This window comes from Lygodium microphyllum, chromosome 11 (assembly GCF_053477565.2).
Source record: "Lygodium microphyllum isolate KBCC chromosome 11, Lygodium_microphyllum_v1.1.10, whole genome shotgun sequence".
Lineage (NCBI taxonomy): Eukaryota > Viridiplantae > Streptophyta > Polypodiopsida > Schizaeales > Lygodiaceae > Lygodium > Lygodium microphyllum.
The window spans coordinates 66,414,422-66,439,191 of NC_141145.1; the positions used below are offsets into that span (position 1 = coordinate 66,414,422).

Consider the following 24,770-nt stretch of genomic DNA (forward strand, 5'->3'; position numbering starts at 1 on the left):
GAATTTTGAGTGTGGCAGCCCTTAGGGTGTGGTACTACAGTACCTTATGTTTGTACCTTCATTCTATCATTCTCACAATAGTGGAAGTGACGTTAGTGGAAGTGACGTTCCAGCACTCCTTTCTCTTGCTGTTGCTCACTGTAAGTGTGCATCTCTGTGTGCGCATGCAGCAAAGCTTCAATCCAACAGTGGTATCCAAGCCACGTCTCATTGTCTCACTGCCACCATTGGACTCTTGAGAGCCATTGAGCTTTCCACTCAGCTTCTTCTCTTTCTCAGTCAACTGTCCATCTCAGTCTTCAGCTGCCATTGCCTACTCAACCACCACTGCCACAGCTGACAGCGGAGTTAGTTGCTCTACTGCTCAACACTGTTTCCAACAGTGCCGGTGTCTGCACCCACTTCACATTTGAAGTGCTAGCTTTCAGTGACACAGCAGTAATGCCAAATGGAGCTGTCGTTGCATTAGATGGAGGAGATTACGGTTTCATTTGAGCTTCTTGCTTACAGATCAGTTTATTGTTTCTTGAGTTTCGGCTTCAGAGGAGCCCATGAAAGAGTCTCAAATGCAAGGATATCCGTGTGCAAGTATTTGGGGCCTGAGGTAAAATCACAGTAGTCCAGCAGTTCTATAGAGTATATGCTTTTTCCTTGATCTTTGCATTGTAGATGGTGATCTTGGTAGGTGCCTAGAACTAATAAACGGTTTTACCATGTATCCCTTATCTGTCTTTACTGAAACCTCAAATGGATGCAATTCAAATTTCATATTTTTACTGGTTCTTCAAAGTTTTCTTGTTATGCTTAAATACATAGAGCTTATTTACATAGTGCTTAAGCCCTTAAAGCTTATTGAAAGCCCTTCAGCTCCGGATTTGCACATTGTGCTTATGTATTTCGTTTGTGTAACTGCTGTGAGGTACCACAGCATTAAAACTATGTTTGTTTTACAGTTTAGGGGATCAAGGATTTCAGGAGTTTTGCCCTCTAAAGCTTTCAGCCCCTCTTTTGCTTGTAACTACTTTAAGTCAGCTTACTGATATTGGTGGCAGTTTTTAACTATCAGGGTCAGCCAAGAAGGGGAGCACCAACTCTGGAATCAAAACTGGACCAAGAACAAAACATGTTGTTCCTGCAGCGACTTCTAATGGTAGAAATTTTCAAAGCCTTCAAGATGGATTTCCAAGTGAGTGTCGTGACTCCTTATAAATGCAGTGCAATATTAGGAAGCCATGAAAAATGGATATGTTTAACAATCAAAGATGGCTTGAGAAGGATGTCTTGTGATTACTGTTTTCAAGCGAGTGTATTATACAAAAGCAGCTGCATTGCTGACAGTAATGGGGCATTGTTAAAGATGCTTATGTTCAGAGAAGCGAAAATGGCTTGAGAATGACAGCTATTTTGTGGGAAGGTTGCAGCAGTTTTTTATATCATCAGGGAAAGGAATCGGATGTTGTTAAGGAAGAAGTGCTTGTAATCATAATACTCACCTTTCATAGGATGTGATCCATGTTTGAGTCATAGTTCTAGAGGTTTGTACAAGGTGAAATTACGCAATCAGTGTTTGTGCCTGAACAAGTATTTTCCTGGACATGTGAGCAAAGTCAGAGCAAATTACTTTGTTCACCTATCCTTCACACGCAAGCGAAGTTAGGAGACTTGACTGAACACCTAATCTCTGGTTTAGCTGGGGAGATGCTCGACTTCGGTTTGTGGTCAACCGTTTGGAAACGTGCACAATTAAAAAGCAGATGTCTGTGTGCCAACATACAGTTGTTCTTTTTTTGTTTCAATGAACATGGTTTATGGTACTGATAGTGAAAACAGACTGACCGACCTAGATAATTGGTTATCAAAAGTCAGCATTTCATTTGAACAGCAGAATAATTTTCTTTTCTTTCATCTCTGTTTGAACCTGAAGTGATAGCTTATGGCCTATTGCAGCAAGAATTCCCTTCTGTGACTAGTTTGATCCCTTCTCTGATCATCCAATCTTAGTCGAAGAAGATCAGGAAATGCAAGGCTGCTATTTAAGTATATTGGGGTTGCAATAGATGTCTCTACTGTATGTTTAGATTGTGGTGCTTTAGAGACTGCTGAACCTCAGTAGAGTTATCCTCCCTACATGGGTTTTATACAAGATCGAGAACTTTTAAGTTCCTTCTGCAAATTGACATATTAGGACTCCATAATTTGTCATGTAGGTTGATAAGAAATTTTTTGCCAATTTTACTATGTCTTAAGATGTTAAAGACTTGTGTTCATGATTATAAATGTCAGTAATGTACCTGTCTTCTTTTCCTAGTTTGTGATGAGCACGATCTGCTATTCCAACTACACACAATTTTAGTTAGTCGTAACATATCCTTCTTAAGGACTCTAAAACATCTGGTGGACAAGAGTTATGCTGATGTATATCTGTGTCATGACTGTCTATATTTTGCTTCAGATCTGTTGTTCCTATGAATGATTTTGTCTTTATGTTTTGCTTGCTTCTTGTATTCTTCAAGTTTTGTATGATGTATACACTTCTAGATACTTTATCACCAGGCTGTAGTCATGCCTTTTCCATGGAGTCCATATGATTTCAAGTCTCATGTGCACAGTTTCCTCCTGCGGCTCAGTTATGCTTATTTAAGTTTGTAAAAGGTGTTCAATGTATTGACTTTGAATTTTTCAACATTGGAATACTCTTTTTGTATTCCTATGCTGGTTGATTAAAAGGAGCAGAGGTAACTTATTTGCTTGTCAGCAGTTTTACATGTTCGTAGCTGAGAGATCATTTCAAAAATTCCAGGATTTTCTTTGGATGGCAAAAACTTGGAGATGTGTGTAAAGGAGTCAAATTTTCTATCTACAACTTCAAATGGCTATGGTACATCCTTACCAGGTAGATCTCAGATGGCACCAGGTCTCTCAGCTTCTGTGGACAGTGGAAGTATGGACTCTCCATCTCTTGGCAGTGACTCAGTGATGATCAACCATGGAACAAACAGTGTAGAAGCAAGGGCTCAAAATGTTGAAAGTCTTGGAGATGATCTAGAATCTCCTGACTATGCCGGGTCAGTTACTTCACTGATTATTGCAGAGTATTTATTTCCTTTTCTTTTAGTGTTTATTTCATTGATTTTTTGGGACAGAGGCAGAAAGAAAAAACGTGGTCCAAGGTCAGGAGCTGGCGAAAAAGGAGGTCGAGGACTCAGGCACTTCAGCATGAAAGGTTGGAAGGGCTGCCATTCATAGCCTATGTGTTTGTTATCAATTCTTCCATGAAAATATTATGAGCTATTCACTCGGTGTGAACCTCAAAGCTAACCTAACTACTGACATTCCCAATACATTAGAAAAGCTGTCCCAAAACTAGGTAAATAGTACCTCTCCATTGACATTCATCCCTTGTCTCCTCTTCCTCTTATTTTGGTCTCTTGTGTTGTTTCTAGAGTTATTCTTATATTTGTGCCCATTTTGATAAGAATTCTTAAAACTCTCTCCCTAATGCTTAGACAAACAATTTGTCGGTAATAGATATTGGAGTGTACACATCTTATGTTCTAGGATGCAAACTTTTGTTTTGATGCAACTGTTATGTGCCAAGTATGGAGTGTACACATCTTATGTTCTAGAATGCAAGCTTTTGTTTTGATGCAACTGTTATGTGTCAGGTAGTTTCATTGTAAGACACATGAATGTTTGATTATATGTATGAGGAAGCTTGTCTATTGAAAGCATTCTCTTTTTCCAGTTTGTGAGAAAGTTGAATCGAAGGGACGAACAACCTACAATGAGGTAAAGTAATGGATTTTCAATTCTTTTATGTTTGTTAAATGTCACATCCTTATCAAATTGTTGCACTTTAACATGGTATTGGAAAAACCTATTTGCATGGAATTTTGTGTCACTCCCTATGAAGCTTTGTTGTAAATGCTATCGTGTTTGCAACCTTTGAAGTTTCTAGTGAATGTTTATTCTCTGTAGAGTCTAAATGCTCTCTTTACTTTTGTGACACTAAAAACCCTATAAGTTTGCAATTGAATCTAGTTAATTTGCACTTGCAAGCCCCTTAGGTCCACAACACGACACCCATACTTTGCAGTCCCATTTTTCTCCATGCATTTTAATATCAACATTTTTTTTGGGTACTTCCATTAACCTTGAAAATAGCCTTCAAACTTTGATTGTTCCATTTGTGGGAGCTCAATAAAGTAGGTTCATGGATTTTATGTAATTTTGAATTGCAAATATGGGCACTTCAGAAAACCACTACTAGGGGATATTAGCTAGCTCTATTCAAATGGTCTCATGCAGCACTATTGCTTTGTGTATATTGTCATGGTGATTGTTGAATTGGAAATATGGGCACTCTAGAAAACCACTATTAGGGGGTATTAGTTAGCTCTTCTCGAACGGTCTCATGGAGCACTATTTCTTTGTATATATTGCCATGGTGATCATTAAAAGCATTGGTCTAACCATCATCCATGCTTCATCCACTGTGGAAATCAAGACCTTGAAGTAGCTATACACATTCGGGTGGGTAAACTAGTGTATTAAAAGTCATTGTCTTCAGATCTTGGAATTGGATTTGGGCATATTTTCTTTCTAGAGAAGTGAGGGTTGCAAACCCTTGTGCGTGTTGAGCTAAAACATGCTTTAGAGTTGATTACATTTTTAAACAGCCCCCCATGCTTAATTAATAAAAAATACAAATTTGGTACACGGTTCGAGAGAGTTTCTGGTCCCCCAAAACCCTAAATTTTTGGGGCACCCTTCAACATCTATAAATAGACCAGTTGCCCACCATTCAGCCTTATCCTTTTGTGTAGGTCTCTCACTCTATCGTGCAGATTTCAGCCATCAGCCACCTACCATCTATTGTCCAGCCATCACAGATTGTAGCCCATCACTATCTGGGCCTAGGCGGCTTGTTTTCAATCATCACCGTGCTATTTGGAGGTCTCCATCTACTGCGGCATCATAGCACTTGATCAGCTTGTATTTTCAGCGTTTGGTGCCAGGCGATAAGCTGTTGCCATCTCTCCCACTGGGCGATTGTTGTAGTACTTTCATTTTTGCTGTCCAATAGGCCATCTACATTGGCAAACACCTCTCCCATTGTTGCCTGATAGTTTTCTGATTCCGATGATTAGTTTTCGGCCTTCCTTTGGTGGTACACTATTGTGTTTACTAGATTTCAATTTCCAACTGTTGTGTTTTGGTGACCAGCTTATTGCCCTTCATTATTCAGCACTCTCTCATCTCCGATTGGTGGTTACTGCACTTGGGATCCGTCTCCGGTGGACGTCACTCTCTGACGTTGCATTGCTTTGCCCTTGTGCATTCTGTATGCTCTTATATTCATTTACTTAAGAATTTCTTCTCTTTGTGTTTGAGTTTTGAGTTTTTGCGTTTTGCATTTTGCACTTAAGTTTTGCTTGTCTCTATCTGAGTCATTGTATTTTAGTCTTAGTCGTACATGTATTGTCTAGTGTAAACCTTATCATATCTTTATATGGTATCAGAGGTGGTGCTCTTTTTAAAGAGTATCCTGCAATGATTGTGAACACTGGTCTTTGTGTGAGACTTAGATGCGAATTTTGACTCATAATGTCTCAGAGACCTTTTTCTTACAATTCTATGATGCCCTATCATGCTTCTCCATCATTGGAGGCTTTGAGAAGGCATTACGGTCTCAAGGAGGAGATAGGCTCACCTTTATATTTACCATATTCTTTTTCTTCTAGTTTTGGTCATCTCACAGATAAAGAGTTTGAGAAGCACTTACGCATCATGTATAGTTTGGTTTATACTCCTCCAATGAGTGCTACTACTTCATCTGGAGAGATTGGTGAGATTGGCCATCTCTCTGATATTGGAGGGATTATGACATTCGGCACGTCTGGCGATCCATCTCCTTTATCTTGGCAAGGCCTTGTGTCTGGTTCTTATAATCCTTTTGAGTCGTATGAGTCAAAACCCTCTCTTGTTTCTTTTTTTATTGTGCAGGATCCAGATGATTTTTAGTATATCAACTTTAATAGAGAAGTCTCTCGAAGCAGCTTACCTTCACGAGGTATATCTTTACCATATGTTTCATTTGAGCAAGTAATTACACTTCTCAACTCCTTGCCATCCCAGCACTCTCTTCACATTTTGATCTATTCATATCCTCATTTCAAACTCTTGGATTACATTTTACTTTTGCTGAAAGCACACTAGGGGTTGGATCTTCATCTTTGCTCCTAACACTTTCTCTTTTTCTATCCCACTATTTACCTATCCTCCAGTCCTCCATCTCTTGGCGCATCATTCAAGGGAATGCCATCCTTTAACATTGTACCTTCCATATACCCCAACTTTACCATGTCCTTTCACTTTAGGATGGTTGTGATGAGCATTTCCCTTACTACCTTGAATACTTATAAACTTCCCATGACCTTTCAGATGCAAGGATATCCATTCTTTGCTTATGAGTGCTGTCACATATCCCTTGGGTCACTCCTACGCAAGGATTTCCATCCTTTGCTATTCGTGTTTCTAGCCCTTCACCTTGGGCTTCATAGGCGGTTACCATGCCCATTTCTAATCCGACCATGCCCACATTTGGATACAATGTGTACACTTTTTGTATGCATAGTGGGCACTTTGGGATTATTTCCCTAGTGTACTCCACTCTACCTCCCTGTTCTTCCTATCTACCCTACCTCCATTACACATCTCCATCTTCTAGCACTAGCAATTCCATTGCCATAGCCAAGAATGCCTTCATGAGCCTTGAGTTGAGGAATGATCCTCTAGAAGAAAGCAAGAGGAGATATGCTTTGTATTGAGAGATCGGGGGACTCCAAGCAAGGTATGTCCTGTAGGTCACAATTGCAAGCTATGACAACGATTGAGAATTTTGACAATGTTGAGCCTATGGTTGCTTGATGTTAGTGATTGAGGTGACAAAAAGAAGCTCTCAAAGCAGGAAACACTTTTCTAGAAGAAAGCTCCAGGAGATTTGACTTGTGGAGTGAGATATAAGATCTTCAAGCTGACAGAGTATAGTGAAGGTAGAGTTGAGAGATGAAGTCATGGGTTGGAACTGAGCTGACCAGAGTTGAAAAGGGATTGAGAGAGAGCAGAGAAGAGCTAAGCCGAGCTGAGCTATGCCCGACTGGGCTCTAATACCATGTGAAAAGACGCGGGATCTAGAGCATGGCAGTGGCTGTGGTGGATTGAAGATGAAGATTAAGCTCATGATGACATAGACAAGACTTGACCTGTTACACAAGTGAATTATGTTCCAAGATTGAGACTCGGACTCATAAGCACAATCTTGTGTATAAGACTGACAATGACCAAGACACTAACTGAATTGGAAAAGCATCATGATATTGCATTCATCATATATCAAAAAGTGGTAGTCAAGTACAATGCTTTATAGTTGTTGGATGGGTAGCAGTTTCCCTTTCTATGCATATGGGATTCAATTTACTTGCATGTCCTAAGCTCAGAACTGCCTCATACAAAGAGGCCATAGTGGGTGTGATTGTAAATATCTCAATAGGTCTTCCTCTTAGAAAACTACTGCAGACTGTTGTGATTGTCTCTACTCTTGCTAGCCAGCCCAGTGGGGCTATGCCTCCCGCTATTGCTATCAAAAGATGACGTACCAGCGAGACAGTAGGGTTTGCGGGGGGAACACGGAGTGAACTCGGCAAGCATGGAGAAGAGAGAGAAGGAACTTTGATGAATGGAATGATGAAGATCTGAATCATGGAGTGAATGTGATACAAGGGAACAAGGGTGCCGTAGCACAAGAAAGATGATGAAGACAGCCACGAACCACACACCACAACGTCCTCCTGGAGGGGTGTGAGGGTAATGGAGAGGTTGGAGAGAAGAGGTGACAGACTGAATGAATCAGGGTAAGGAATGAATGAGAGAGTGGCCTATAAATAGGCATAGTTAGTCCAGGATGGTGCTCCTTTTTGGGGCTGTAAAATGCAAAATGCAGAAATTGCGGATAAAGGGTTTCTCAACATCCCCTCTCAGGCTCAAAAAGGGGGAACAAGAGAAGAGTGAGGTGGAGATGCAATGCTACATGTTGAAGAATGCTCATGCAATAGGTGCCACTTGGACAGTGTCCCTTGTGGGGAAATTGTTCACTTGCCCAAGCACCCTAGTACAAAGATGATGAAAACATGCAATGCATAGGAGGAATGTCGGACTTTGTGTCGTGCCGAGAACCATAAGGATATGCCCATACTCCATCTTGGGAGGTGGCTCCATGTTGACCAAGTGACCAAGGGAAGAAGAGAAGAGGAGGAAGAAAATGTAGGGGATCTCGAAGATCCAAGATTTCCACCTGATAGGTAACCTGCAGTAAAGAAGAGTAGACAGAGTGAACTGGAGAACCCAAAACTCAACCTCGAGAGAGAAGCCACTAGCTCTGTGCATCCACACTCGAAGAAATACGAAGGCCTTGTTACTAAGTTGCGGTTGAACCTCCGAGGTCCCGATCTAGGTGGTACCTGAAGATCTTGGGTATCAGTAGAAGAGATGATTGGTCGAAGACAGCCACCTCAAGAAAGTAGAGGATGGGTGAAGAACTTCATGTGGAGTAGGTTCCCTCTTTGAGGTGGGAGATGGAGGGGCCCCTGCCAAAGTTGAAGAAGTAGATGCCCCCTCTGAGGGCAAAGAAATAGCATCCCTCTTTGAAGTAGATAGGGAATCGAAAAACTCATGGATCACGGACTCCGAAATGTGTGATGACAAAGGAAGTGCCACCAGTCGTGCTGAAGAAGGTATCTGGGGTGTCGAAGAGCTCCTAGAGGTAGCCTCTCGAACTTGAGAAGTCGAGGGTGGGGAAGGGTGGGGCTTAGAATGAGCAAGAGGTGGGCAACAATCGCTATCTCTTAGTGGAGCAGACTGGGTAGCCGAAGAAGAGGAAGGAGTCGAGTAGCCATTGTGTCTCGAAGGAGTAGACTGACGAGGAGACGGTATCAAACAATCACTGTCTCTCGATGGATCGGACTGCAGATCCGTAGGTCATGGAAGCCACTGTACCTGAAAATAAGTAGGAGAAGACCTCCGCTAGCATTGCGACGATCTCCAAGAGGTCGTAGCGCCAATCAATCCTCCATGTGCTCGAAAGGACTTAGTGCGCATCGGATGTGTCTTATTGCCTTGAGCATAGTACTCTGATAGCCGATGCAGAACGTTCTCTGTGACCCAAAAAGGAGAGGTGGCACAAGGAGTGCCTGGTCGAAGACACATATACTCCGGGGGGTGGGGAGCAAAGGTCGAAGTCGACAGCCTTCAGTGGGATGACTGTTCGTGCCGCAATAGGAACAACCAGTAGAAGGGCAATGTGTCGGGGGAGACGCCATGGTACCGGTGTGGCAAACTGGAGAAGGGAGGGATCAGCCACAAACCACAAGCCACAATGTCTACCGCTCAAGGGGTGGGAGGGTAGTGGAAGGGCTGGAAGTGAGCTGCCAGTGGGAGGAGGATGTGATTAGCAGTAAGAGATTGCAACCAGTAGAAAAACGCAGGTGAGAAGAGAGAAAGACTAAAAAGGCAAGCAGGACAGCTTGCAGGAGAGAGAAAGACTAAAAACGCAGGTAGGACAGCTTGTAGGAGAGAGAAAGACTAAAAACCGCAAGAAGCAGCAGGACTGTGATGATGTGGCAGGCTGTATGGTAGCAGGTCTGCACAAGAACAATAGTTGCCTGGCTGGAATCAGCTTCAAACTATGTGAAGAGGGTTGGAAATGAGGCGCCAACTGATGGAGACAGCAATGGATAGCTTCAATTGAGATATCCTCCGCGAACGGGGTGTGGGCAGCAAGCTGAAACACGTGAAATCTACAAAAACGAGATGTTGATGCAGTGGAAGAAGAGGAGAAGAGGATGTCGAACCTGCCACCGGTCTTTGCCTTCATTGGAGTGGAGGATCTTTGCCGTTGTTTGAGCAGATCCAGCTATGATACCATGTCAAAAGATGACGTACCAGTGAGACAGTAGGGATTGCGGGGAGGAACACGGAGTGAACTCGTTAAACATGGAGAAGAGAAGAGAAGAGAGAAGGAACTTTGATGAATGGAATGATGAAGTTCTGAATCATGGAGTGAATGTGATACAAGGGAACAAGGGTGCCATAGCACAAGGAAGATGATGAAGACAGCCGTGAACCACGAACCGCAATGTCCCCTTGAAGGGGTGTGAGGATAGTGGAGAGGCTGGAGAGAAGAGGTGACGAACTGAATGAATCAGCCGTAAGGAATGAATGAGAGAGTGGCCTATAAATAGGCATAGTTAGTCTAGGATGGCGCCAAAAACCCTAGGATGGCGCCCCTTTTTGGGACTGCAAACCCTAAACGCAAAACACAGAAACACAAAAATGCAAAATGTGAGTATAGGGTGAAGGGTTTCTCAACAGTTGCATCTTGTGCTGCTCCATTTTCCTCAGCAGCTACTGGATATGTGCATGTGGACTGCCTCAACAACCTATCTCCTTCGCCACTCTTGAATGATTGGCTGATTGGTCCGCTAGCAGCTCACCTATTTAACTTTATGCATGCATTCCTAGGGCATCCATTGCACCTTCTAGGATCACTTTACCACCTCGCTGTATGCGATGGTGGCTAGATAGTTAGCCTTTCCCTTTTTAAACTTTCGCTACATACTCACATACTCATTGCATTAGACTTAGCTTTGCTTTCTTTTATTTTCAGTTTTGTTTTTTGGAGCATCTTTGTACTCATCTTTGTGCTTGTAGATTTTGATCTCTTTTGCAAGGTTTTGTATTTTAGCGTAGGGCTAACATACAAGCTTGCACCAGTGCTTCTTGAGTTGGAGACAGGAGATGTGGGTCTTTTCTTTCATGGTTCCATCTACTTGGAGTTTTGCTCTTCTACCAACATGGAGGCTTCGCCTTCGGAGGCGGATTGTGCAACATCTCTCTTGATGCTATCATGGCAGTGTTTTCTATCCTTGCTCTTCCAGTAGGAATGCTTCATCATCTTCATCCACATGGTTCTCGACACCACATGAAGACTGACATTTTTATTTTCCTCTTCCTTTTTCGGCATCGACATCTAGGTTGAGAGGGGATTCCTACCCTTCTTGGTATTCCACAACTTTTGGCACAGGTCTTCGACATCGTTCTTTCCTCCTTGTTGTACCATTTCCTATGCATTGCATGATTTTATCATCTTTGTATTAGGGTGTTTGAGCTAGTGAATAATTTTCCCAGGAGGGACATTGTCCAAGTGGCACCTGTTGCATGAGCTTTCTTCAATATATAGCATACTATGCATCCCATTGTGCAGCACACCATTGGATGGATCCTATGTTGTTTCCACTAGCAAATTATACCACCATCCTTCTTTACATGATACTACTACTTCATCACCTGTTTTCTCGTCAGCGACATCCTCAAGTGGTTAGGTAAGCTTGTACTATTTTGTGATCTGTTGGTTGTACCATCCCTACTCTCCTCTTTTGGGTCACTGTTACTTAATTGGCCGCCACCCTTGAAATTAACTTTTCATCACCACAAAAAAAGAAGAAGTTCAATGTGGTTCCATTTGCCTTTGCAGGGGTTGGTATATAGCTGATTACATTTTTAAACAGCCCCAAAACACACGTAATTAAGGAAAAATGCAAATTTGGTACATGGTTCAAGAGAGGTTCAATGGTTCCCCAAAACCCTATTTTTTGGGGCACTCTTCAACATCTATAAATAGACAAGCTGCCCACCATTCAACCTTATCCTTTTGTGTAGGTCTCTCACTCTATTGTGTAGATTTTAGCCATCAGCCACCTACCATTTGCTATCCAGTCATCACCGATTGTAGCCCATCACTATCCAGCCCTAGGCACCTTGTTTTTAGCCATCGCCTTGTTGTTTGGAGGTCTCCATCTGCTGCGTCATCATAGCACCTGATCAGTCTGCGGTTAGCCTGCTGTTTGAGCATCTAGTGTCAAGCAACAGGCTGTTGCCATCTCTCCCACCGGGTGGCTGCTGTAGTACCATTGTCTAGTGCGAGGTGATAGGCTGTTGCCATCTTTCCCACCAAGCGATTGTTGCAATACTTGCATTTTTGCTGTTGGATGTTAAGTCCCTTCATCTCCGTGTAAAGTTATATAGGTGTGAACACACTCTTATTTGTACCCTAACACCTAACATATAATAAATACATTCTTTATCCTTTGTGTACCGATACAATCTGGTACACTCATCTTGGCATTCACACACACACACACACACACTCTCTCTCTCTCTCTCTCCCTCTCTCACTCTCAATACTGTTATTCCACTTTTGACTTGCACTCCCATTGCGCACTCTTCCCTTCAAATTGGTATTAGAGCTGTGGCTAAGGTGTGCACACTTCTAGAGTCTGTGTGTATGAGCTTCAGCTTGTTCGCGCGAAGAAATGTCAATTGAGGACATGTTGAGTGTAGACAACAGCTTCTAGGCAATCGATACGACAAGGGGCAAGCAATGGTAGGTTAGGCGACTGTTTCCGAGGGTAGCGACATGTCACACGGGTCAATGTAGGTCATGTTGGCAAGGTGTAGGTAGTAGAGGTCACACGAAGGCAGAATCAGTGCAGGCGAATCAGGCAATAAGTCAATGGCTGCTCACGCCATGCTTTTTCAAGGTAGATTCATCATTTTTTTAATATTTTAGCAAGCAGTCCCCCTTGCTCATCATTGACAAGGGTTGACGTGTATAAGCACATTTCAAAGATTTGTGCTTGAAATTTGGGGCTTTTTCCAAATTTGATGCAGTTCATGCACAATAGTGACATTTTGACTTGGAAATTGCACACATAGTGCATACTAGCTCTGAAAAATTTGGGGCTTTTCATGTAGCAATGAAATTTTTTTCAGCTGAGCTGAATTTATTGACATTGGTGCACATTTGGACTTGAGAAATTGGGGTTTTTGCAAAAATTTGTGAAATTTTGCTAAATTTGCTCGTTTTATGCTCTCGGGAGCACGTATAATGCAATTGGGGCAGATTGGTTAGTGAAATTTTTGGGCTTTTGCTGAGATTTGTGGATTTTCGCAAAATTGATGTGTGAAATGCATTTTGGGGACTTTGCTGAAGCAATCTTGGCGATGTAAGTAGTGTAATTTGAGTCTTTATCTCCCACTTGTGAGATTTTGGAGAAATTGCAGAGAAATTTTGGATAATTTTGTGTACCAAAAGTTGATTTGGACACATCTGTATGCAGTATACATGTCAAGCAGCTCCTATTGAGTTGATGTATTGCTGAATATTCATGGTGTAGCAGTCTTAGAGGTCATTTGCAGATCTGGGATTGTTGTAGATGTAATTTTTTGGTGACATTGCTGAAGTGGGAGTCACTTGGCAATGATGTATGCATCTAATGCATGCTGAAATTTCAGTTATATTGCTGAAAGTCATTCCCTCTACTGCTGTACTTGTATTTAGGCACTGGCTGTAATATAGTGACACTGAATCTTACCCATTTTTCCTAAAAATTTTGGGTTGAAATCAGCTGAATATTCAGCCTGTTGTTTGCTGTCATAAATTACAGCTTTGGTACTTGGTACTTTACTGACAAATGGCCACTAATGCTTCTAGCAGTAGTGACATTGAATCCCTCCTTGAAATCAAGAGGTTTGATGGCATTGGCTTTGATCTATGGAAGGATATGATGCAAGGCATTTTGGTTCTCAAAGATTGTGATGATGCTTTATAGCTATGGTAGATGAGGATTGGGCTAGACTCAACGAGGCCATTGCATATATTAAAACTGTTGTATTTGATGATGTACTTATAGACATTAAGTGTCTTGATACAACTTATGCTATATGGAAAAAGTTATTGGATACTTATGAAAATACAATTTGAGTAAATCAAGTGCATTTCATGCACAAGCTTGTGAACATGGAGTTGGATGAGTATAAGCTAGCATTTGAGCATTTGAGTGTTTTCGCAGGAATTTTGAGTCAGTCGCAGGACTCTGGTTTGCAGCCCTTCAATGATAAAGTAAAAGCTATTTTCTTGTTGATGACTTTACAACATTTGCTTTAACCTTTGATGGTGTTAAGGGCTCTATCCTCAATGAGGAGATGAGAAGAAAGTCCAGTGGAGAAAGCGGTGGTTTAACCTATCATCTTAGAGGTAGGTTGGAGAAGAGGGGTAATGCCACAAATAAAGGCAAATGCAGAAGTAAAAGCAAGGGCAAACAACATGATGTTACTTGCTATCAGAGTGGATGTAAATGGCATAAAAAACTTAGAGTGTTGATATTACAAGAAAGAGTAAGAAAGAAAGAAACATGAGGGAAAGAAAAATAAGGATGACAAGAAAGATGATGATAACTCTCTCTCAGAAGAAGTTGCAAAGGCAAATGTTGCATCTAGTGTGGTCATTGAAGAGCTCTCTGACACTAAAGAGATACTTGTTGCAACCTCATGCAATGTAGACATTATGGCAGCAGTAGATGATATGCACATCACTAAAAAGGAAGTAATTGATGTCTTACTTCAGCTCATGATGGGCTATCCCAATCATGGATAGTGGACAACAGTGCCGCTTTTCATGTTACTCCCTCCTTGGAGTCATTTTCTGAATACACTGTAGGTTGCCTAGGCAAGGTTTACTTAGGCAACAACTATGCATGTGAGATAGAGGGTGTAGGTACCATTCATTTGGTTCTTGAAAACAGCCAGGAGCTGATTTTACAGGATGTCAGATATATACTTGGCTTAAAGAAAAGTCTACAGTTAGTTGGGCAGATTGATGCAAAAGGGTATTTTACTACCTTTGATGGTGGATCTTGGAAGGTCCACAAGGGCTCTATGTTGATTGTTAAAGGTAGCAAAAAAGAAACTTTGTATTATTTGCATTGTAAAGCATTACTTGGAAAGTTCTTGGTTGTGGCCAAAGTTCATTCTTAAGTGGAACTTTGGCACAAAAGCCTTGGCCATAGGAGCTAAAAGGGCCTTTTGATTCTCTCCTCTTTAGGGAGATTTGATGTAAAAGGCTGTGGTCTTGAATTTAGTAATGATTGCATATATGGAAAACATGTGGAGTCTACTTATTACTTTGGTGTTGTTAAGAAGTCCAATGCTCTTGATTTAGTACACTTTGATGTGTGTACTATGCTCGTTATTTCATATGGGGATGCACGGTACTTTGTCACTTCCATTGATGATTTTTGTAGAAATTCATGTGTGTATGTGTTAAAGAGCAAAAAGGAAGTGTTAGATACTTTTAAAAGGTTTCATGTTTTTATTACCCCACAGAAAGAACTTAAGTTAAAAGCTATAAAAATGGATAATGGGGGCGAGTATGTTTCTAATGAGTTCAAAAAGTTTTGTGACATGCATGGCATTAAGAGGGAGTTGATAGCCCCTTATAATCCTGCACCAAATGGCGTGATTGAAAGTTATAATCGCACACTTTGTGAGAGAGTCAGATGTATGTTGTCCACAACTAATCTCTCGTAGTAGTTTTGGGGAGAGGCTCTTAAAACTGTAGTTTTATGTATGTAATCACTCTCCAAATCGTGCATTGGAAAATGGCATTCTTGAAGAGGTTTGGTTTGGCAAACCTGCTTCATATGAGCATTTGCGTGTCTTTGGTTGTGATGCCTTTGTGTATGTGCTTGTAGATTAGAGGACCAAACTAGACATGAAATCCATCAAGGGTATCTTCATGGGATATGGAGGAGTTTTCCATTAAGGAAGGGGATGATCTAAACATCAAGTTGGTTGAATATCGACGGTTACTCGCCGAGTTCGCCATTACTGGCTCTTCAAAGTTAGATCCGATTGTATTCTTGTTGAACAAGTTGCTTGCAAAATACTTCCACTTCATTCAACACATTATCTTGTTGCCTCGATTGCCGATCTTCTATGAGTTTGTGTGTTAAGTTCTTGTGTTACCCATTGTTGTGTGATCAAGCCCACTACAAGTCCTCCATATATTCTTATTCAAAGAGAGATTTGGCTATCTCTTCTTTGCATGGGAAAACCGGAGGTGGTAAGAACTCTCAAGATGTGAAGACACCTCAAAACAAGAGTGACACCCCTTTCTCCAATGGAAACAAAGAAACAAAATCCATTTGGTAACAACTCCCTAAGAAAAATAGGTTTTGTATACACTGTCAGAGATTGGGCGATGTGGACGAGGTGTGTCATATCAAGGTGTAGAGTCTTTCTCCTAAGAAACCTTAGTAAACCATTGTGATTGCCTACACTCCTACTTGACAGTCTAGTGGGGCTACGCCTCTTGCTACTGTCCCATCTGCTCCTTTTGCCATAGTGGCCGTTGGACATGCACCACTCGATCAATCTTATCAGGCTATATCTTTCAGTACCCTTGAAGGATTAGTTGATTGATTTGCTAATTTCTCACCCATTGCTCTCTTTGCATCCATTCTTAGGTCATTCTCTGCACCTCCATCTAGGAGTTAGGACCACTTTCCACCTTGTTAGGCATTTCATTGGTGGTGACCTGTCGATGGATGTATGCGATGGTGGCCACATCCTTAGTTTGTCCTTCTTTAATCTTTCGGTGCAGTCACTCATACACAGGTATTGTTGAGCTAAAACATGCTTTGCAGCTGATTAACATTTTTAAAGAGTCTCAAAACATACATAATTAATGAAATTCAAATTTGATGCGCGGTTCAAGAGAGTACTAGTGGACCCCCAAAACCCTAATTTTTTGGGGTACCCTTCAACATCTATAAATAGACAGGTTGCTCACCATTCAGCCTCATCCTATTGTGCAGGTTTCTCACTCTACCGTGCAGATTTCAGCCATCAACCACCTACCATTTGCTGTCTAGCCATCACTGACTATAGTCCATCACTATTTAGCCCTAGGTGGCGTGCTTTCAGCCATCGCCCTGCTGTTTGGAGGTCCCCATTTGCTGCATTATCATAGCACCTGTTTTCAGCCTGCATTTTCAGCATCTAGTGCTAGGCGATAGGTTGCTGCCATCTCTCCCACTGGGCAATTGCTACACTGCTTGCACTTTTGCTGTCCAACAGTTCATCTACATCAATAAATACCTCTCCTGTTGTTGCCTGATAGTTCTTTGCCTCGGGTGATCAATTTTCAGCCTTCCTTTGGTCATCACTATTGCATTTACTAGATTTCAGCTGTGTTTTGATGACCAGCTTGCTGATCTTCATTATTCAGCACTCTCTCATCTCCAAGTGGTGGTCATAGCACTTGGGATTTGTCTTTGGTGGATGTCACTCTTCAACATTGCATTGCTTTGTCCATGGGCATTCTGTACACTCTTACATTCATTTACAACATTCATTCACTTCAAAGTTTCTTCTCTTTGTGTTTGTCTTTGTGCTTGAGTTTTGAGTTTTTACGTTTAGGGTTTGAGTTTTGCTTGTCTGTGTTTGAGTTTTTGTGTTTTAGTCTTGGTCGTACATGTTGTGTTTCCTCAGTGCTGTCAGAGTGCAGCGGTGCGGAAGCGTAGGACTGAGAGAGAGAGAACGCAGAGAGAGAAGTGAGAGAAAGAGACAGTGGAAGATGAAGATTTGCTGTATAAAGTGTGCTGAATACAAAGATATGCAGATATATACACGGGCGCAGTGCGCTGGACTGCGTGTCTCCACGTCGACGATGCAACTTGCTGTTCACCTCGAAGTCCGCTGCAGTCTGGACTGTCTCCTGTCTGAAATCTGCGAACAGAGACGGAATCTGTGCGTGTTACCGGTCTGTAATCTGCGAGCAGAGAAGTGTGGGATACTGCTGGAGATGTGAGCTATTTATAGCCAGAAATCTGGGAAAATAGGGCGCTAGAAAACTGTCTGTCGGCTGCATTAAATCAGGTCGGACTGCCACGTGGCAGTCCGACTGCATACTGCTGTACTTGTCCAACTGCACCTGCTTGACCTGCCTGGCTGTGATCTCTAACACCCCCTCTCAGAGCCTGGGCAGGGCAGAAGCCTGAGGGATTTGGAATGTCTCCGAAGTAGAGCTTGGGGAAGTGCCTTCGTAAACAAATCCGCAAGATTGTCCTCCGTCTTGCAGTACTCCACAGTGATGGTCTCATCCAGAAGCTTCTCTCTGATGAAGTGGTACTGGATCTCTATGTGCTTCGTCTGGGCATGAAAAACAGGGTCTCGTGCCAAGGCAATGCAACTCTCATTGTCACATTGTAGCAAAGTAGGACGAGTTTGGGGGCACCCAAGCTCCTCCAATAATCTCCGAAGCCACACAGCCTCACATGTGGTGGAAGACGCGGCTCGATACTCCGCCTCAGTAGACGAAAGGGCTACCGTGGGCTGCTTCTTGCTACTCCATGAGATAACACGTGCACCCAAGGTAAAACAGTAACTTGTAGTAGACCGCCTGTGGTCCACATCACCGGCCCAATCCGAGTCGCTCCAACCTGCAAGTACAAGATCTGAACCATCTGTCCCTGTGGGGTAATGAATCCCTAAATCAGACGTTTCCCTCAAATACCGAAGTATCCTTTGAGCAGCCTGCCAATGCACCATCTTAGGTTCACTCATGAACCCTGCCAAGAGCCCAACAACAAAACAAAGATCAACCCTAGTGTTGAGAAGCCAAATCAAGGACCCAATCAACTGACGATAGCGGGAAGCATCCGCCATAGGAGAAGCTGAATGGGAAGTGGGCTTCCAGTTCGGATCCATAGGAGTAGAAAGGGCCCGACAATCCTCCATCTCAAAAGACACCAAGAGCTCCTGTACATATCTCTGTTGAGAGGTGAAGATCCCCCTCTGAGGTTGATAAATCTCATGGACCAAAAAGAAATGGAGTAGACCCAAGTCCGTCATCTCGAACGTCCGATGTAAAGCTGACTTCATCTCTTGGACCTGCTGTGCATCATCACCTGTGACAATCAAATCATCAACATATAAGACAAAAAGCACACAACCATCCTCGGAAGTGTGAACATAAAGCTGGGGATCGGCCTTGGAACGCCGATATCCCAACTGAGATTGGAGGAACGAATCAATCTTCTCGTTCCATGCACGCGGAGCCTGCTTGAGGCCATACAAGGCCTTCTTCAACCTGTAGACGTTCCCATCTGAAGATCCAAAGCCAGGAGGCTGCTCAACATAGATCTCCTCCTTCAAATCACCATTGAGGAAGGCCGACTTCACATCCAACTGGTAAACAGGCCATCTCCTATGGCCAACCAAGGCAAGAACAGCTCTAATGGTCGCCATACGAGCTGTGGGGGCAAAAGTATCATGACAGTCAATCCCTGGGCGCTGTGCAAAACCTTTAGTAACAAGGCGAGCCTTGTGCTTATCCAAAGAACCATCGCTAAGGTATTTGGTCTTGAAGACCCACTTGACGCCAATCACCTTCTTATGCGGGGGGCGGGGCATGAGTGACCAAGTGCCATTCCTCTCAATAGCCTCCAACTCGGCTTCCATAGCTTTTTTCCATGGTGCGGAGTGTAAAGCCTCCTTCACGGAGGTAGGCTCTCGATCTTGCATAACACGGGTCATCAAACAATAGTTAGAGCAAACAAGCTCCGTAGAATGTGCCTGGTGCCGCCGTGACCGCCGCGGACCATCCTGCGGTTCCCACTCCTCAGGAACCCCCTCGATCCCTGAATCACGAAGTGTGTCACGGGCCCAGCGAGGAGGAGGCCGAACCTCCCCTCGTCGCTCTCCATCAGCAGAAGACTCTGGAATATCCACCGGTGGTAACTCCTCAGAGGTGACCGGTGGAACAATAGACTGTGTGTCAGAAACGGAATCATAATCAAAAGGCACGGGCTCCAGTGGAACTGTAGAAGGAGCCCAACTCTCCCTTGGATCTCCAAGAACGGGATGCTCCTCACCTGTTGATATGGCCGGAACCTCCACAAACCGCACATCGCGACTAGTGTACACATCCCGCTTGACGGGATCATACAAACGATAGCCTTGGGACTGGGAGCTGTAGCCAACAAATACCTGTCTTCGGAAAGCTGCTTCAAATTTATCACGGTGAGCCTTGGGAATGTGAACATAGGCATCACACCCAAAGACCTTGAAGTAAGAAACATCTGGATTGGTCCCAAAGTAAGGCTCAAACGGGGTCATCCCTTCCACGGCCGAAGGAGGGGATCGATTAAGGATGTGGACGGCAGTAGCCACAGTCTCAGCCCACAGAACTTGAGGGGTCTGTCGGTGCTCCATCATGGTGCGCGCCATCTCGATCACACTGCGGTTCTTCCGTTCAAGAATGCCATTTTCTTGAGTAGTGTTGGTATTGGCAAACTCCTGGTGAATTCCTTTATCTGCACAAAACCGAGCAAACTCATTAGAAACAAATTCACCGCCCTTGTTGGATCGCAAGGTCTTCAACTTCCGGCCCGATCGGTTCTCCTCAAAGAGAAGCCAATCCTTGAAGTGTGAGAAAGCTTTTGACTTTAATGCCAAAAAATAGGCCCATGTCATCTTGTTGTAGTCATCTACGATCAGCATGAAGTACGAGCTCCCACGCAAGGACTCATTCCTCATAGGGCCACATAGATCCGTAGATACAAGCTCCATCGGTGAAGTAGACCGCCGCGAAGCTGTGTGGGGAATGGCATCTCTATGCTGCTTCCCTCGAATGCAAGAAACACATGGCTGCTGGCTCACCACTATATCCGGCAACCCTCGAACAAGCTGTCCACGTGACGCCCTTCGAAGATAATCATAGTTAAGGTGACCAAACCGAGCATGCCATAACTCTGACTGTGACTGAGAGGTAAGAAGAAGAGTAGAGAGGGCGGTGGAAGACTTCAATTTATAAATGCCGTTTTCCTCATATCCGGATGATAGAACCTTCCTCGATCCACGATCAAGGACTCGCACCGTAGTACTGTCAAACTCCACCAAAAGGCCAAGGGAGCAAATCTTATGAACTGACAGGAGATGGTATCCTAAGCCTGGTACATGCAAAACCTCTGAGGTATGGGTACCACCTTGTCCATCTGGAATAAGCTGCATCTTACCCCGACCTGCAATAGATATTGAAGAGCTATCTCCAATGAGAATCTGCCCACGCGAGGGTCGCAACTGGGCAACACCATCTGATGAAGGAGTCATGTGCCGGGAGGCACCACTATCAACGATCCACTCTCGAGCCTGGGGAGCTGTCATCGCAGCATCAGAAGCATTTGGTGAAGCGTCCTCAATGACAGCTAGATGAAGAAATGCAGCTGATGAGGGTGCAGCCACCGCTCCAGAATCCTTGGTGTCCTTGTTGGTGTCCTTCTTGTCTTTGTCAGGGCAATCCTTCTTCCAATGGCCAGTCTTTCCACAAATATGACATGTGGAGTCTTTGTCCTTGTCCTTGTCCTTCTTGGACTTGTTATCCCCCTTCTTCTTCTTTTGGTCCTTCCCCTTCTTCTGAGAGGCTTGACCTGTCAGCGCCTCCGTCTTGGAAGCATTCTGTCCCTTTAACTGTTCCTCTTGGTCCAAGACCATAGGAACCAACTCTTCTTAGCGAAGAGTAGACTCTCGCCCCGAAGCAATAAGGGCAGAGTAAAATGTACCGAATCGTGGCGGCAACTGGGACAAAAGTGTGATCGCCATGTCTTCGGAGGAAATGGGCTTCCTTGCATTCTGAACCTGCATCTGAAGCTGCCTTAGCTTATTAATGTGCTCCCGCAGCGAAGAAGACTTATTTATGGACAAGGTCCGCATCTGTACCTCCAAAGAAACGCGCTTCATAAGGGTCATCCGATTGTACATCTGATCAAGCTCCAACCATATCTCCCGAGCCACCGTCAAGCGCTCGATGTGAGCGAGCACGGCTGTAGTACATGATAGAAAAAGAAAGGAACGAATCTTAGCATTGAGTTTGTCCCAATGAGATTGAGCCTTGGCCAACTCCGCACGAGCATCGGAAGAGAGTTTGGACTCATCTCTTACGGAGGGCCGGTCGATCTCCTCCTGTACAAGCTCCGCCAAATCATAGGACTCAAGGATGGCCAACATCATGACGCGCCAAATGTGGTAGTTGTCGCCGTCGAGCTTTTGATCTGCAGGAAGAGCCGGTAAGACAGGCACCTTCCGGTCCATAATCGACTGGAACTCCAAGTCAATCTCTGTAGACATCTTCACCTGTAATGCTTTCACAAACGCAAAAGCAGTCCCCTTTGACTGTGAAAACTCAGCCTGCTAAGGCTCTTCCGCGTCCTGAAACTTCTTCATCCGCCGGAGGCGATGAAAAAGCAAAACCTGCACTTGTAGGCTGAAAACTCAAACTTCCTCCGCGTCAAACAGCAGTAAACAGCAGCAAATCCACCACCTGGACTCCTTTCCTATGCGCCCACACTCGCTTCAGCCTTGTTCCAAGGCGCAGCCCTCCTGTCTGCCCTTAAACGCAAAAAACACAAATTTGTGTCGCGATAGAAACTCCTCTTCAGGTTGATTCTGTGCTCAGTCAGCCCTCTAACACTGCTCTGATACCATGCCAAAGTGCAGTGGTGCGGAAGCGTAGGACTGAGAGAGAGAGAATGCAGAGAGAGAAGAGAGAGAAAGAGACAGTGGAAGATGAAGATCTGCTGTGTAAAGTGTGCTGAATACAAAGATATGCAGATATATACACGGGCGCAGTGCGCTGGACTGCGTGTCTCCACCTCAACGATGCAACCTGCTGTTCACCTCGAAGTCCGCTGCAGTCTGCACTGTCTCCTGTCTGAAATCTGCGAACAGAGACGGAATCTGCGCGTGCCACCGATCTGTAATCTGCGAGCAGAGAAGTGTGGGAGACTGCTGGAGATGTCGGCTATTTATAGCCAGAAATCTGGGAAAATAGGGCGCCAGAAAACTGCCTGTCGGCTGTCGGCTGCATTAAATGCAGCCGACTGCCTGCACAGGTCGGACTGCCACGTGGCAGTCCGACTGTGCAGTCCGACTGTATACTGCTGTACCTGTCCGACTGCACCTGCCTGACCTGCCTGGCTGTGATCTCTAACAGGTGCACCCTAACATATCTTCACATGGTATCAGAGTCGGTGCTCTCCTAAAGAGTATCATGTGGTGATTGTGGAGACTAGTAATTTGTGCAAAACTCACATGTGACTCGATTTTGACTCATAATGTCTCAAGTGCCTTCTTCTAAGGATCCCATGATACCCTATCAGGATTCTCCATCATTGAAGGCTTTGAAAAGGCATTATTGTCTTGAGGAGGAGGTAGATATATCTTCACCTTTACTATCTTTTTTTTGTTGTTTTGGTCATTTTACAGATGAGTTTGAGGATTACTTGTATATCACATACAGTTCAGTTTACACTCCTTCAACGAGTGCTACTACTTTGTTTGGACCGATCGGCGGGACTAGCCAGCTCCTTGATCTTGGAGGGACCATGATGGTCGGCGCGTTTGGTGATCCATCTCCTTCATCACAACTAGGCCTTGTGTCAAGTTCATATAATCTTGTTGAGTCGTATGAGTCAAAACCCTCTCTTGTTTCTTTCTTTGTTGTGTAGGATTCGGATGATTTTTAGTATGTTAACCATTTGGATCCTCTATGCACACTTCTCGTATGCATGGTGGGCACTCTAGGATTCCTTCCTGCTAAGTGTACTTTGCTCTTCCACCCTGTCCCCTCTGTTCACTCCTACTCCATTACAAACCTTCTCCATCTCCTAGCACTATGACTTGTGTTGCAACGACAAAGAATGCCTTCATGGATAAGACTCATTTTAATGGGTCAAAATTTCACCACTTGGTCAAACTTCATGCAACAAGTACTTGAATCTCAGGGTCTTTGGGACCTCGTCGTTGGTATTGAGATTATGCACCCTCGATTAGCTCACCTCGATCACATCTATCAATGGAGAGCCTGCAATGCCGTAGCCAATGTTGAGTTAATGCAAGGGTTGCTTTCTGAATAGCATTTTCCCCTCGCATTTGAGCGTTGGAGTCATCTCATTGACTACTATGCAGTTGGAGATCACACTCGACATATCAATCTTGATTTTTTGCTTAAGGAGTTTTCCATTAAGAAAGGGATGATTTGAAAGTCAAGTTGGCCGAATATCAGAGGTTACTCACCGAGTTTGTTACTATTAGCTTCCCGAAGTTAGACGACAATCAAGTCATGTTCTTCTTAAACAAGCTGTCTAATAAATATTTCCATTTTATCTAGCACATTATCTCACTATCTAGATTGCCAATCTTCTATGAGTTTAAGTGTCAGTTCTTGCGTTACGCGAGGTTGCACAATCAAGTCCATAAGTAGTTCTCCACACTCATTCATTCAAAGGGTGGGGTTGGTTGCCTCTTTTTCGGTAGGGAAAACCAATAGTGGAAAGAATTTGCAAGATGTGAAGGCAAGCCAAAACAAGGGTGACAACACTTCCTCTAATGGAACCAAAGAAACACGACCCCTTTGGCAGCAAATTTCTAAGAAAAATAGCTTTTGTACACATTGCTAGAGGTCGAGCCATGTGGACAAGGATTGTTGTACTAAGACTGAGGGTCTTCCTCCTAGAAAACCACCGCAAACTATTGTGAATGCCTCCACTCCGGCTGGTCAATCTAGTGGAGCTACGTCTCCCACTGTTGCACCGTTTGTTCCATTTGCCCCAGCAACTACTAGATACGTGGTACGCAGACAGTCTTAGCAGCCTATCTCCTTCACTACTCTTGAAGGATTGGTTGATTGGTTTGCTAGTGACTCGCGCATTGCACTTTACATATCCATTCTTAGGGCATCCACTATATCTTCTAGGACCCCTTCTCCACCTCATTGTATGCGATGGTGGCCACACGCTTAGCCTTTTCCTTTTTGG

The 24,770-nt window shown here is 43.8% G+C and overlaps 1 protein-coding gene across 4 annotated transcripts in view; it reads left to right on the plus strand.

Moving 5' to 3' along the window:
• DPB (Transcription factor DP) overlaps nucleotides 1-24,770 on the plus strand; it is a 63,870-nt gene that overhangs the window by 18,513 nt on the left and 20,587 nt on the right. Inside the window, exons 2-5 of one of the 4 annotated variants that reach the window (XM_087687667.1) lie at nucleotides 1,067-1,186; nucleotides 2,801-3,065; nucleotides 3,144-3,223; nucleotides 3,746-3,789. In XM_087687667.1, the coding sequence (XP_087543793.1) occupies nucleotides 1,067-1,186; nucleotides 2,801-3,065; nucleotides 3,144-3,223; nucleotides 3,746-3,789 (509 nt within the window). Of the gene's footprint in view, nucleotides 1-1,052; nucleotides 1,187-2,800; nucleotides 3,066-3,143; nucleotides 3,224-3,745; nucleotides 3,790-24,770 lie in introns of all 4 variants that reach the window. The other 3 variants (XM_087687669.1, XM_087687670.1, XM_087687668.1) reach the window with 3 other exon arrangements.